Below are 14,219 nucleotides of genomic sequence, written 5' to 3'. Positions count from 1 at the left end.
TTTACTAATTGAAAATTCCCCCAGAAGAGGCTATCACAGTAAGAGGCGAGGTGAAATTTGCCCTTTTTATTGCCGATGAACCCGTGGTGGCTCTTGTGAGACTGTCTCCACGGGACCGTTTTGTCTGAGATCGAAGTTGGAGCCTGTACTCTCCACTGTTACGGAGAAGCCAACTCAAATTTACCAGGGCTTCTAAGAGCGATTCGGTCCCAGCCACTCCCCCTGCCCCAGACCTCTGCCCCATGGACTTTATCCTGACACCCTGCTTATGTAAGTGGTCATGCTGGCAGGATGCGGGTGCAGCTGCGACCCACTCAAGTAGCTTCCTCTGTGCCTCGCCACAGTCGGCCACCTCCCTCCTCTCCTCCAAAGACCTGCTTTCTAGCTCAGCGCTTTCCCAGACTTGGTCCCTCCTCCTTAAGGGACAACGTCCAACTTCTTCAATTTCAATAGCAGCCCCTTTCTGCCACCGAGCATGACAAACATATGGGTTCCAACAGCTTTTCTTCTGCACGATTATCCTGTCAGCCCAGCCGATTCAGTTTATGACATCAGAATCACCTCCACGGAACAGACTGAAGCCGTAACCACGGGCTCATTCCGACGGCTATGATCATTAGCCATGGCAACCAAAACAAACCTTTTAAAAAAATCCTTTAATAATAATTGAGTAATGTACTCATACATCTTTTTTTAAAAAAATAAATTTACCTATCTATCTTTCTATTTATTTACGGCTGTGTTGGGTCTTCATTGCTGTACGTGCGCTTTCTCTAGTTGCGCCGAGTGGGGGCTACTCTTTGTTGAGGTGCGTGGGCTTCTCATCGCAGTGGCTTCTCTTGTTGCGGAGCACAGGCTCTAGGTGTGTGGGCTTCAGTAGCTGTGGCTCGCGGGCTCTAGAGCGCAGGTTCAGTAGTTGTGGCGCATGGGCTTAGTTGCTCCGCAGCATGTGGGATCTTCCCGGACCAGGGCTTGAACCCGTGTCCCCTGCACTGGCAGGTGGATTCTTAACCACTACACCACCAGGGAAGCCCTATACTCATACATCTTCATGTAAAGATGTACTCCTATATCTTTACATCTTTTTGGGATTAAGGTTACATGTCTTCCTTGATATATTATTTAACATTTTTTTCCTGATAAAGCTAAATTTTGTTTTTCAGCTATTATAGGAACCACTGATAAGATGGCCTTTCTAAAACCAGAAAGAAGGTCTTACCAGGGAGTTTATGTCAACCTCTGTAATAGCAGAAGGAGAAAGGAAAATGAATGGTCCAGGGAATACAGTAACAATCTCCACGAAACTCTTATGTAACAGCGTTCAAAAGAAACGAGTTGATACTCTCAGAGTCAGACAATGAAGCCCCCTAAACAATCCTTGACTTAATGCCCTTGCTTCCTATGGGGTCTGGACAAGCTCATTAGGAAGGCAGTGAAAAGTCCGATTCCCAAACTGGCTGCTGTCCACAGAGAGAGAAGATTTATGGGTATTAAAAGAAAGGAATGACAATAATCAATATGATGTGAACATGGCACAGAACGAGCCTATCGTATGATCTTAAGTCTCTAAAAGGCAAGAAATAGAGGTGGATTATGCAAGTAAAACAGGGGTCTTCAAGACGCAGGGAGGAAGGCCAGGGGTGTCCAGTCAAGACTCCAGTCACACACAGCCCTTGATGCAGACGAGCCTCATCGTCTGTCTGGTCATAAACTCCCCTCACCCCGGCTCAATGTGCAGGGCCCTGGAGGCCCCAGGGCCCCAGCAACCTGAGCTTGGTGTTTTCCAGCAGGAAATACAGACAGAGGAATTTATTCCCACGTGGCCCTAAAGACAGAAAACAGAAGCAATTAAGCTAAGGACTCTGGGGTCTGAGGATTTGACCCCAAGCACTGGGCCTCATGGCAAACCTCTCATTTCACACAGGGAGAAACTGAGCTAAGACTGGAGAAGTGGCTGGACCCGGGGTGCAGAACTGGGGCTGGGGGTGGAATCCGAAGCCAGAGCTCTTGACGCCAAGTGCAAGGTTCTCCCACGCTGCCCCCAGCATACGTGGAGCCCGCGTGCCCTGTTGGCTGGAGGGTGGGGAGGGAAAGGGGATACACACTGGAGCTGGGCACGGCACTCACTCCTTCCGGCCCCGCAGTGCTGTCCAGGGCACCTTCACGCAAGCCAAGACTCACAGGTGACTGGCCACACTGAAGCCACTGGGCCTCGGCCACAGGAGCAGGTGGATGGTATCAGCAGAGGGCCATTTCCAGAACCCAACTAACAGACCCCACCCAAACGCAGCCAGCCACCAGGGGCAATGAACTACCCGACCAAGCCAAGTGTTTCCCACACGGTGCCGAATGAGATGTTGAAGCAAAATTTAGTCCTTAAGCTCACCTTGGTACACGTACATAGCAGGCTTGTCTTTCCCTAATAAATTAACATCTATTTCATATTTTTTCAATCATTTAACAACTTGGTGTGGTGGTTAGGGGACGTATCCTCATTTTCCAAATGAGAAAACTGCACATAGGTCACAGGGTGAGCTCTGCGTCCTGTATCACTGTGTCAGAGCCAGTATTTCCAACCTACGGGTTTCCCCACTTGACCTTTTTGTCTGTTCTTGGTACACACTCCTCCTGGAAAATTCCTACCCAATGAACCCTTATTGGTGAAAATGGAAAAATACCCATGCAAGTTTCAGACAGCAGCACCACGAACGTCACCCAGTCTGTCCATGCCCTACAAGCTGTGATCCTCAGTGCACGTCTGGGTGACAGGCCGTACCAAGCCCCAAGGTCATCAAAGGTGTCCTTCTCCTGTGGTCTTCTTCTTTTTTAAAAAATTAATTAATTAACTTATTTATTTATTTATTTATGGTCGCGTTGGGTCTTCGTTGCTGCGCGCGGGCTTTCTCTAGTTGCGGCAAGCGGGGGCTACTCTTCGTTGTGGTGTGCGGGCTTCTCACTGCGATGGCTTCTCTTGTTGCACAGCACAGGCTCTAGGCACGTGGGCTCAGTAGTTGTGGCCCACGAGCTCTAGAGCGCAGGCTCAGTAGTTGTGGCACACGGGCTTCGTTGCTCCACAGACTGTGGGATCTTCCTGGACCAGGGCTCGAACCCATGTCTGCTGCATTGGCAGGTGGATTCTTAACCACTGCGCCACCAGGGAAGACCTCCCTGTGGTCTTCTTAAAAGAGATCACCCCTTTCGTCTCAGGATGAGAACATTCTAAATCTTTCTGCTCATCTTGCAAAGCAAAAACACTCAGAAGTGGAATAAAAGATCCAGCTAAACCTCTCCTCAGAATGCCAGAGCCGGCATCTGGTTTCCGCTCAGTATTTCCGGTTAGAAAATGTCTTATTTCTTTGGCAGCACTTTCTAGAAGCAGCAAAGTATTGGGAATCATACAGTATCTTGCAGGCATGTGTGAAATGGTCACAGCTGTGCTCCCTCATTTCACAGAAACATGGCCTGGAGACACATTTCCGTACGATCCCAGTGAGCAATCACCGCGCACACCCAGGTGGCCCATTTTATCACGGGACAGAGGCTCGGGCTACTGTGATGCGGTCTTTCCCCCTCATTGTTCCGAATGCAGCAAAACTTCAGCCAGCAAATCAAAGACAGCACAGCATCAGACTGCCCCTGCCAGGCTCCACCCCGGCTCCCCGACCCTGAGCCCCACATGCCAAGGCTGACCTGTACGCAGACCTCCTCCAGTGCACTGGCTGGGATACCTGAGAAGGGAACCCGTTAGCACACTTCAGGGCACCTCGAAGATTTTCAGCTCTCTCAGCATCTCACACCCCCTGACTTGGTTCAACCGGTGTTTCAAGTCTCTACCTCCACTGACCCAAAGTTAACTACGTTCCTGAAGCTGTCCTCCACTAAAGGGGACGGCAGGAGGGAAGGAGAGGCGCTGGCGTTTACAAGTATACTTTGAAATGTAGGATTCAAAGAGATGGGAGTCTTCTGAGTATCTGGACCTTTAAATGCGGTAGGGGTCTTAGAAAACTCCATTTTCTAGAACGTATTTGATCGGAAGCTCGTAACATCACGTTTCCCAGTTGTAAGCTAGCATTGGTTCTTTTTCCTTAGAAGATTTTCAGCTGCCTGCCGGGCTATCCCGGCCGCAAAGACAGTGTCTGGATGCTGCGCCCCTCGTTAAACACCGTGGAACAGGAACACCGGGCCACGTGCAGTTAGCCCTTCAGCGTGACAGGCACCTCAAACTGACCGAGCTCTCCTTTTGCCACAGGACCGTGGCATGCACGCAGAACAATTTGCCTCCCCAACACATCCAAGCAAAAGGAGATCACACAGGACTGAAAAGTAACCTTCAGACTCAGGTGTGTCCCGGGGGTACACGACTCCAACTTCATCGGGGGCTTGACTGATGGTTAAAGGTGGTCACCCTGTTGCTGTGGAAACAGCCTGGTGACTGCTATTCACGGCACCGTCGTCCTGGGGTGGTGAAAGCACGCCCCTCACTTCACGCAGTCTGGAAACACCCCCAGCCCTCTGCGTTCTCTGGCTCTCTGTCTCGTAACTGGTCTGCAAGGAATCCTGTTGCCTCAGTGCATGGGTAGGTGGCTGTCCTTTCCTGACACAGACCTCTGATTCATTTTCACGTGTCAAGGGCTTGGGCAGCAGGATTACAGGGAAAGGTCTCAGACAGCTAGCCTGCGTTTCCGCTCAAGAAGTCTCCTGGCTTCCGGGAAAACCAGGCGATTGGTTTTGCCTTCACTCTGGCTCATCACCAGCAGCTCTGCTGAGCGCTTTCCAGGCAGATCCTACTCTTGAGACGCAGTAAGCAAAATGCTGTCCCACCCGATTCTGTACGTTATTACGATAAAAGGCCACCAGCACTGACTATTTTAGATCTGCTGTCTGGTAATCGAGCCTTGCAACCCTTCCCTCCAGAACTGGCCCGGCTCACCTTGGGGTTGGTTCGCTGCTGCAGCCGCCTCTCTTCCCTTTCTCTCTGCAGCCGCTCAAACTCTTCTCTGATTTCGGCTGGTGTCCTCCTCCTTTCCACAACCTGCAGGCAGAATGGGGGGGAGAGTCAGCAAAGGGCCCAGAAAGCGAGGAAAACACACAAGAGACGGCGTCATTAACCGTGTCCTGCCGTTCCTTTCCCTCAGGATGGTTAAGAGCCGCCAGTGAGACTGTGGGGATTTTCCCTTCCGACGGCCCGGTCCCTGGTGAAGCCAGGTTCACCGTCACACCCGCTCAGTCCCAAGGTTGTGCTTTCCCTCAGCTCTTCAGAGACTGAAGCATTGTTGTCTTCATTTTAGTCACTTATCTCCAAGGCTGCAGGAATCTTACAAAGAAAACATCACCTTAAGTGTCACAGTTTAGATTTCCTAATGAGCCCCAGGTAACACATGCTGAAAAGTGTCAAGATGGAGGCGAGGCCATCCACAACGGCACTGGCACGTCTCCCTCATGTGCTGGGGCCACCACCAGAGGTGCCCCTTGAGCATCCTGGACCAAGGGACCTTAAGCCATGAGGTCTGGGTGTTTCAGAATCAGGGGACTCTTCCAGTACTCAGGTGCAAATCAGCAGACCATGCTAGCCCTCGGGGATGCACAGGGATGTCAGATCTGTGAGGAGGTAAGGCATCCCACATCAGCCTTTCTGAGCTCATCACGAAAGCAAGACAGCCCAGCTGAGGTTTCAAACAGGCAGGGAAGCGCCACGGGGGCCTCGGGTACCATGCCCGTGAGAGAGGAAAGCAGACCACGTCATTTCCAAGGGTCCCGAACGCTATGGCCTGTGAGAAACAGAGAGCGGGAGCGGGACAAACATGACCAAAGTCACTGGACGCATGACGGGGGGAAAAGGCCCAACAGCACTGACCCTGTATTAGTGGCAGAAATACCGCGGAGTCCTGAGGCTGCTCAGAGAACACCTACAAAGGTAGGTGAGGTGAGAAAAAGCTATCTTGGAAATCAGAACTTTTAAAAATTATTCAAAAAAAAGCATGCTTATAGCAAAAAGTCAAAATAGTACAGAAAGATATGAAGCAAAAAGTACAATTCCCCCTCACCCACCCTCCTCCTCCTCACAGGCTAACATTTAATTTTTTATGTGTCTTCCTAAAAGCATATGTATGTATGTATATATATTACAATAAATGGGGTTTTGTGCAACTTGATTTTATTATTCAGCAATACAGAAAAATAAATACAAGAACTGGCCTACCCAAAAGAACGGAGAAATTTGTTCACTATCACTTTTAGCAAGTACGCAGAAAAAAACAACAAAGACATTTTCTCCTCTCCCATATAAATTGTTAATTACCAAAAAGGGGGAGGTGTTTCTTTTAAAGGAAGTTTTAAAATAAAAACACTTAAAATAATCCAAGAACAAACTGAAAATCCAAATGGCACGACAATGATTGCTCTGTGACCTCACAAAAACATTCTCAGTTATATTTAACCAATGTGGCCGCTCACTCTCCTAGTTCTTATTTCGCTTCCCCAAAGTTACCCCATCTTGGGCTGATGGCGTGCTTCCTCCGTGGGGCCCAGAGCAGAACAAGATTTGCTTTCAGGAATTCTAGTTGTTGGACCTTTGCAAATGACTTTCTCTCTGCCACGCTCTGTGACAGATGAAGAGGCAAATATTCCAAAGGTGTTAAGTCATCCCATTTCTAGTCGTATTTTACAGAAGTTCTGCAAACAGCTGGTACATAATCAGAGCTAACTGTAAAGTCAAAATGGCTGGTCCCTCTGAAGCCGTGAAGAACTTGGCCAGGCATCTCATTCTAGCTCCCACAGGCCCTGATGGCCTTTACTATTTATACTTCCTTTACACAGGGCACATCACGGTGGAGAATGGAAGAAAGCTAAGCCAGCTGCCAAGTCACTTTTTCTCCCTTCGGTAACCCTCAGACATTTGCACCCCAAAACTGCATCATTACAGTTGGAAAGTACTAGACATTTTCTTTTTTTTTAATTTAATTTTTTTATACAGTAGGTTCTTATTAGTTATCCATTTTATACACATCAGTGTATGTATGTCAATCCCAATCTCCCAATTCATCACACCCCCACCCCCATCCCCCTGCCGCTTTCCCCCCTTGGTGTCCATATGTTTTTTCTCTACTTCTGTGTCTCAATTTCTGCTCTGCAAACCGGTTCATCTGTACCATTTTCTAGGTTCCACATATATGCGTTAATATACGATATTTATTTTTCTCTTTCTGACTTACTTCACTCTGTATGACAGTCTCTAGATTCATCCACGTCTCTACAAATGACCCAATTTCATTCCTTTTTATGGCTGAGTAATATTCCATTGTATGTATGTACCACAACTTCTTTATCCATTCATCTGCTGATGGGCATTTAGGTGTCTTCTATGACCTGGCTATTGTAAATAGTGCTGCAGTGAACATTGGGGTGCATGTGTCTTTTTGAATTATGGTTTTCTCTGGGTGTATGCCCAGTAGTGGGATTGCTGGGTCATATGTTAATTCTATTTTTAGTTTTTTAAGTAACCTCCTTACTGTTCTCCATAGTGGCTGTATCAATTTACATTCCCACCAACAGTGCAAGAGGGTTGCCTTTTCTCCACACCCTCTCCAGCATTTATTGTTTGTAGATTTTCTGATGATGCCCATTCTAACTGGTGTGAGGGGATACCTCATTGTAGCTTTGATTTGCATTTCTCTAATAATTAGTGATGTTGAGCAGCTTTTCATGTGCCTCTTGGCCATCTGTATGTCTTCTTTGGAGAAATGTCTATTTAGGTCTTCTGCCCATTTTTGGATTGGGTTGTTTGTTTTCTTAATATTGAGCTGCATGAGCTGTTTATGTATTTTGGAGATTAATCCTTTGTCCGTTGATTCGTTTGCAAATATTTTCTCCCATTCTGAGGGTTGTCTTTTCGTCTTGTTTATCGTTTCCTTTGCTGTGCAAAAGCTTTTAAGTTTCATGAGGTCCCATTTGTTTGTTTTTATTTCCATTACTCTAGGAGATGGATCAAAAAATATCCTGCTGTGATTTATGTCAAAGAGTGTTCTTCCTATGTTTCCCTCTAAGAGTTTTATAGTGCCTGGTCTTACATTTAGGTCTCTAATCCACTTTGAGTTTATTTTTGTGTATGGTGTTAGGGAGTGTTTTCATTTCATTCTTTTACATGTAGCTGTCCAGTTTTCCCAGCACCACTTATTGAAGAGACCGTCTTTTCTCCATTGTATATCCTTGCCTCCTTTGTCATAGATTAGTTGACCATAGACATTTTCAATGTTTTCCGTCAACAGAGTGTATCATATGCCACCCATGTATCCATATACCTGTACTGTGCACCTTGATCATTTACCAACTAGGTCTACCCTGTGCTAGTCAGGGTGACTTATTCTGTAGATGAGGCCTCTGTAGAGAGACCTGTAAAACCAGGTGGCACAGTGGGAAGAGGACAGAGACCTAGGCTCTCCAATACCACCTGAAACTCCTGGGAGACCTCAGGTGAGTCACTTCACTCTCTAAGCTTCAGTTTCCTCCTATAAATGAGGGGGATTAAAACTACACGATTCCTGAGGTGCTGTCTGGTTTGAAAATTCTATGATTCTAGTGAGTCAATTTTTTATTTTGGAATAATTTTAGAAAATTATTTAGAACTTTAGAGAAGTTACAAAGATAGTACAGAAAGTTCTCGACTACCCTTCACCAAGCCTCCCTCAAATGTTAACGTCTAACAGAACCATGGAACAAACATCTGTCAAATCTAGTAAACCAAGATTAGTACATTACCACTAACTAAACCCAAACTTCTGGGATTTCACGAGTCTTTCCGCGAACGTCGCTGTTATGCCCTAGGAGCTGATCCAGGACCCAGGACCCAGGATTGTATTTAGTCACATGTCTTGTTAGTCTCCTCCCAGCTGTGGGAGTTTCTGTCTTCGTTTTCATGACCTTGACCATATTACAGCTCTTAATGCAGGGTGACTTTCCTAGACACTATAAGAATGATGTCAGGCAGATAGAGTCCGGTTCCCTCGCCGCGGCCCGCAAAGTTGCCGCCCCTGCCCTGCCGCCGCTGCCCATGTCACCGCCGCCTCGGGACCGGCTGTATGATTGGCCACAATCTTCAATGAGTAGACATATTCCTCAGTTCTGTGGTGTTCTTGGTCACACATTTATGGAGTTTCTGAAGGGCGGTGGAGATTACTGCCAGGCACAGCACGACCTCTATGCAGACAAGTGAACTGTAGAACTTCATTACCACTCCACCAAAAAGCCCCCATAAGAGTGGTGAACTTGGACACAGAAGTGTTGAATTGAAATCCACAGAGCATTTTTTACAAGAGTTCTGACCTAGATGGGGTAAACCTCAGTGCACTTCCTTTCTCTTGCCTCAGTATTACTGCATTGAAGAATTGCTGCTTCTTGTCAGGAGGTTCATTTCATTTCCCATTACTCCCAACTTCATATTCAAAACCACTGAGAATTTCAAGTGGAGTATATTGAAGTAGACTCAGTTTCTTTGCACCATTTCTGTATTCAATTTTAAAAATTCTTTCATAACCCTACTGAGTGTTTTTTAACTAAATTAACATGGATCAAATGAACCGCCCAGCTCCTGTGGAAATCACTTACGAGAACATGAGATTTCTTATGACACACAATCCAACTAATGCGACCTTAAACAAATTTATAGAGGAACTTAAGAAGTATGGAGTTATCACAATAGTAAGAGTATGTGAAGCAACTTATGACACTACTCTTGTGGAGAAAGAAGGCATCCATGTTCTCGACTGGCCTTTTGATGACGGCGCACCACCATCTAACCAGATTGTTGATGATTGGTTAAGTCTTGTGAAAATTAAGTTTTGTGAAGACCCTGCTTGTTGCAATTGCTGTTCATTGTGTTGCAGGCCTTGGGAGACCTCCAGTGCTTATCGCCCTAGCGTTAATTGAAGGTGGAATAAAATATGAAGATGCAGTACAGTTCATAAGACAAAAGCGGCATAGAGCTTTTAACAGCAAGCTTTTGTATTTGGAGAAGTATTGTCCTAAACTGCGGCTGCACTCTAAAGATTCCAATGGTCATAGAAACAGCTGTTGCATTCTGTAAAACTGGGGTGCCTGATGCCAGCGCTTGGAAGTGGAACCTAGACAGGACAGAATTTGTTGTACATGTCAGCCAGCACGTTGGCTTGGTGAAGTCTGATGAAGCTTCCACAGGAGTGATGAAAAGCAGTTTTACCAGGCCACAAAGCTGGCAGAATTGCAACCTCTGTGTTTGGGTTAAGATCAACCTACTTGGACACTTAGCAAAGGATTCTTGCTGTGCAGCATTTAAAATGTGCTTATCGTTTGTACCGACTGACCTTTCCTGGGGGGAAAAAAAAAAAAGAATGATGTCAAAGAGGCAGGGAAAAGTGAGATATGGATAAAGGTAAAGGACTGCAGACAAAAACTAAAGTGTGGATGATCCGGGCCAAAGGCTGCTCCTCTAAATGTAATCTGACGTCTGCAAGGCCCCTCCGACTTGTATGGTTTTCCACTCCACTTGCCAGCTGTTACCAGACTCAATACTGTCTGAACATTCACAACTCAAAGCTGGATTTTTGCCATTCTGAAGAGGCCAACTTCATTTGAAATATGGGTATCTGCACAAACACTGCGACTTTAAGAACTCAAATGGCTGGTGTTACGAGCTGGGAATGGTTGCATCTCACTCCTTTGGAATCCTGCCACAGCATGACGAAGTCCCTTGAAGGTTAAAAAAAAGAGAATAGACAAAGACTAAAAACCTACCTAGTGCCTGAAAACAGGGTAAACATTTGATGCAACCTATAAACGCTCAATTTCATCCCCAGCCTCCACCAGCAGAAAGCGGATGATGCCAGAGCTGGGACAGGAGTGACTGCCACATCTGTGGCTGCTTTGGCATTTTGGGCTTAAAGGCGTCCCAAACACTACGGGCTTTGCCCGTGTCCTCCATCCCTCCCTGACTACCCGTGGGTTTAGACTGACAGACACATGGCAGACGGACACCGGTCAGTAGTCTAAAAATACTAGCAACAGCGTGAAGGGAACACAGCCTCCTCCCTGGGGTGGAGGCTGTGACTGAAATGGGAGAACCCTCATACTGAGAAAGCCACCAGCTGCAGAATTCCTCAAGGGAACGGTGACGCCAGCTCCATAAAGCGCTCGAGTTCAGCGAGACTCTTCCTTCACAGTATGAACAGTGGGCTCAGTTTTCCTACTATACGTTAGGCACCCATACATCTCTTCTCAGTAAGTATCTGAGGAGGTACCTTCCTGTAGTTTTCCTTCAAGGCATTTTTATCATCAGTGAAGGCTTAGTATTGAGGCAAAAAAAAAAAAAAAAGCCAATTCTGATCGATGAGAACTTGATTCCCTTAAAGTTATCTACTAAAACATATGAATATAAAAGCGTATCCAGTCACTGTCTATGACTGCCTGCATACTTTTATAATCACAACAGTGTGTATGGTTTTTCTCTGTTTCTAATGGGGAGATAATTTGGTTTGGTGATAGGAAACCACGCGATATTCTGCCAGGAAGACGTCACCCCACTGCTCCACTGAGTGGGAATAATGCTGCTGGGAATGAACCCTAGACTCTGAGGAGGGGATACACAAGAGAGGCCTGCAGCTTTTCAGTGGCCCTGACTGCTGCCGTGAAGAACTGCAACCAACCCACGGCTTCAAAACACAAGGGCGCTTTAACCTGGGGCATGAGGAGAAACTTAGTAAATTCAACAGGATTCTACTTTCTTTTTTTGATGAAAAAAATTCTAAGCCACTAGACCCAACACTTTGCTACCATGAACTAATGTGACATGACGCACTGCTATTTCCACTGAGCCAAAGGCCAGAAGCCAAACGCCCGCTGCGAGCCAGGCGGGGCGTGGGACGGGTGGAGGGAGCGGCAGGGGCTGGGGCAAACTGGGCAGCACGGTCCAGTCCCACGGCAGGGGCTCCTCAGACCTGGGTGACTGTTGCCTCAGAGGGGAATTTAGGCACAGCGTTACCAGGTCTTCTGATTTTTCCAAAGAAGATAAGAGACTGGATTTTCCTGCAAAGCCTCCTAAGTTTCAAATGTCAGCAACTACAATTCACTCTGTGGGCAACCAAAACATGGCTATAGGTTGGAAATGGCCCATAAGTCACCAATATCAAGCAGTGGTGAAAACGGCAACAGAATCCCATTTCACTTCTCTTCCAGTCCGTATCCAAAGGCCTTTAGAAGGTTTTCACCCTAAAATTAGAATAGACAGTCATGCACGCGTGAGAGCAAATACCAAAAGAACTTCAAGGGAAAGCTTACATGACGATGAAAAAATAACTCAATGATAGTTAATTTAACGTTAACAGCCTACCAGAATTTCTTGGGCATCAGAACCGAGTTTCTGTAATGAAATTAAGTAATAACACCTATATGTTCTTACAGCAATACAGAAGTTTACAACAAATTTTCATATTAATTTTTCTACTTGATCCGCATATCACTATTTTTTAGGTTATAACACGGAAGTACAAAGCAGTCAAACGACTTGCCCAAGGCTCTAAGACTACTCAGTGGCAGAGTGAAAGAAAACGGAACGTTCCCAATTTTAGTGATAGTTCCCACATGGTATGGCTGTCCAGGTAACCTATTTCATAGATACTTGCTATTTATTTTGTTTTACTCACTATATTTATAACATTCTAATAGTACAGCCCATTAGAGCTGGAAGGGTCATTATAGACAATTTAATCCAGTAGTTCTCAACTTTTCCGTGCTTCCGTTTTGTTCACATGCACAACACAGCACCAACAAACACTTCCTAGATTCAGTTGTAACCTCGGGTAGAAAGAGGGGCTCAGGGCCGTGGAGGGTGGAAGGAAGTATACGTGTGAAAGGAGGGTAAGTGTAGGAACTGTGCCCTTTCAGAAACCATCTACCATCACCCCCTGAGCGGCCTGCTCCCTCCCCTGGGTTAAAACTTGCTGGCCTAGACCATCCCTCTTACTATTCACCTGATGGGTTAGGAAACAGAGGACAAGTTGGATGACTAACTGTCCCAAGTTCACAGAGTTACAAAGTGGCAAAGCCAAGTGTAGAACTCAATTCCTTAAACCAAGATATAAAGGCGAGAAGAGGACTCTGATGTCTTCATATATTCTCAAAGGCATCACTGCAGGGTCAGGGTGCGGGATTTGGGGGTTGTTGTTCTGTAGCTGTTGAGTGACGTTCCTGGGACACCAGACACAAAGCTTCTCTTACCTCCCATCCTTCCATTTCCAGTCCTCTCTTGCCATAGATATCGTAGATGGCCCTGGTTTGGGGGTCACTGAGCACTGCAAGTTAAAAAGCAAACATGTTTACAAAGCACAAAATTCACCTTTCAGTCCTGACCACAATACCACCAGGCAAGGCCACCTCTTTTTGTTCTTCTCTTTCCAGCCACAATCTTCCCAGAGACCCCATCATTCCCAATGTGTCTTTCCTCCTAATTGCTCCCTAGATCCAAGCGAGGACATGTTTAAAGGTGGCTACAACGAGAAACACTGGATTTTTCATGTCCAAGCTACTCTTCGCTTCGTTGTGAGGTGCACTGACCCTGCATCTCTAAAGGACAGTTTTTTTGTTTTGTTTTGTTTTGTTTTTGTTTTTATTTTCTTTTTGCGGTACGCGGGCCTCTCACTGCTGTGGCCTCTCCCGTTGCGGAGCACAGGCTCCGGACGCACAGGCTCAGCGGCCATGGCTCACGGGCCCAGACGCTCCGCGGCACGTGGGATCTTCCCGGACCGGGGCACGAACCCGTGTCCCCTGCATCGGCAGGCGGACTCCCAACCACTGCGCCACCAGGGAAGCCCAAGGACAGTTGTTTTTTAAAAGCACCTAGTGAGCTTCTGCCACAATCTATAAAGTATTTTGGCTTGAGAGAGTGAATTCCAGTTTCTAACAGAGCCTAATGTAAAACTAGGGACAGGCTCTGACCAGAAAAATCTGACTTATTATTATGTTGGGGTTTGTTTCTTTGCTTTTGGATGCCTCTCTTCTTTATTTGTAAATCATTTTTAAAAGACACAAACACCTCTCACTATGGTGTCGGCCATGGCACCTAAAGTACATCAGAAAAAGACTGTTCAGTGAGGGTGAGAGCTGTTCAAAGGACCTCCAAACCGAACCTGAACATCCGTACAGCAAACAGTCGTTACCTCCCTCCCCTGCTGGGCCAACTTCTGTTCAAGACCTTT

At 46.5% G+C, this 14,219-nt stretch overlaps 1 protein-coding gene and 1 pseudogene across 1 annotated transcript in view; one reads left to right on the top strand and one right to left on the bottom strand.

Annotated features, from left to right (window-relative positions):
* DNAJC11 (DnaJ heat shock protein family (Hsp40) member C11) overlaps positions 1-14,219 on the bottom strand; it is a 71,819-nt gene that overhangs the window by 30,513 nt on the left and 27,087 nt on the right. The window contains exons 3-4 of the mRNA XM_027110330.1: positions 13,243-13,316; positions 4,931-5,032 (exon numbers count right to left, since the gene is read on the bottom strand). Of these exons, the coding sequence (XP_026966131.1) occupies positions 4,931-5,032; positions 13,243-13,316 (176 nt within the window). The remainder of the gene's footprint in view (positions 1-4,930; positions 5,033-13,242; positions 13,317-14,219) is intronic.
* LOC113622253 (protein tyrosine phosphatase type IVA 1 pseudogene) lies at positions 9,559-10,078 on the top strand (annotated as a pseudogene).

Source organism: Aethalodelphis obliquidens, unplaced genomic scaffold (genome assembly GCF_003676395.1).
Source record: "Aethalodelphis obliquidens isolate GAN/ISIS:26980383/991018 unplaced genomic scaffold, ASM367639v1 scaffold9, whole genome shotgun sequence".
NCBI lineage: Eukaryota > Metazoa > Chordata > Mammalia > Artiodactyla > Delphinidae > Aethalodelphis > Aethalodelphis obliquidens.
Note: the sequence above shows the minus strand (reverse complement) of the source record. Positions and strands in the feature narration are given on the sequence as shown.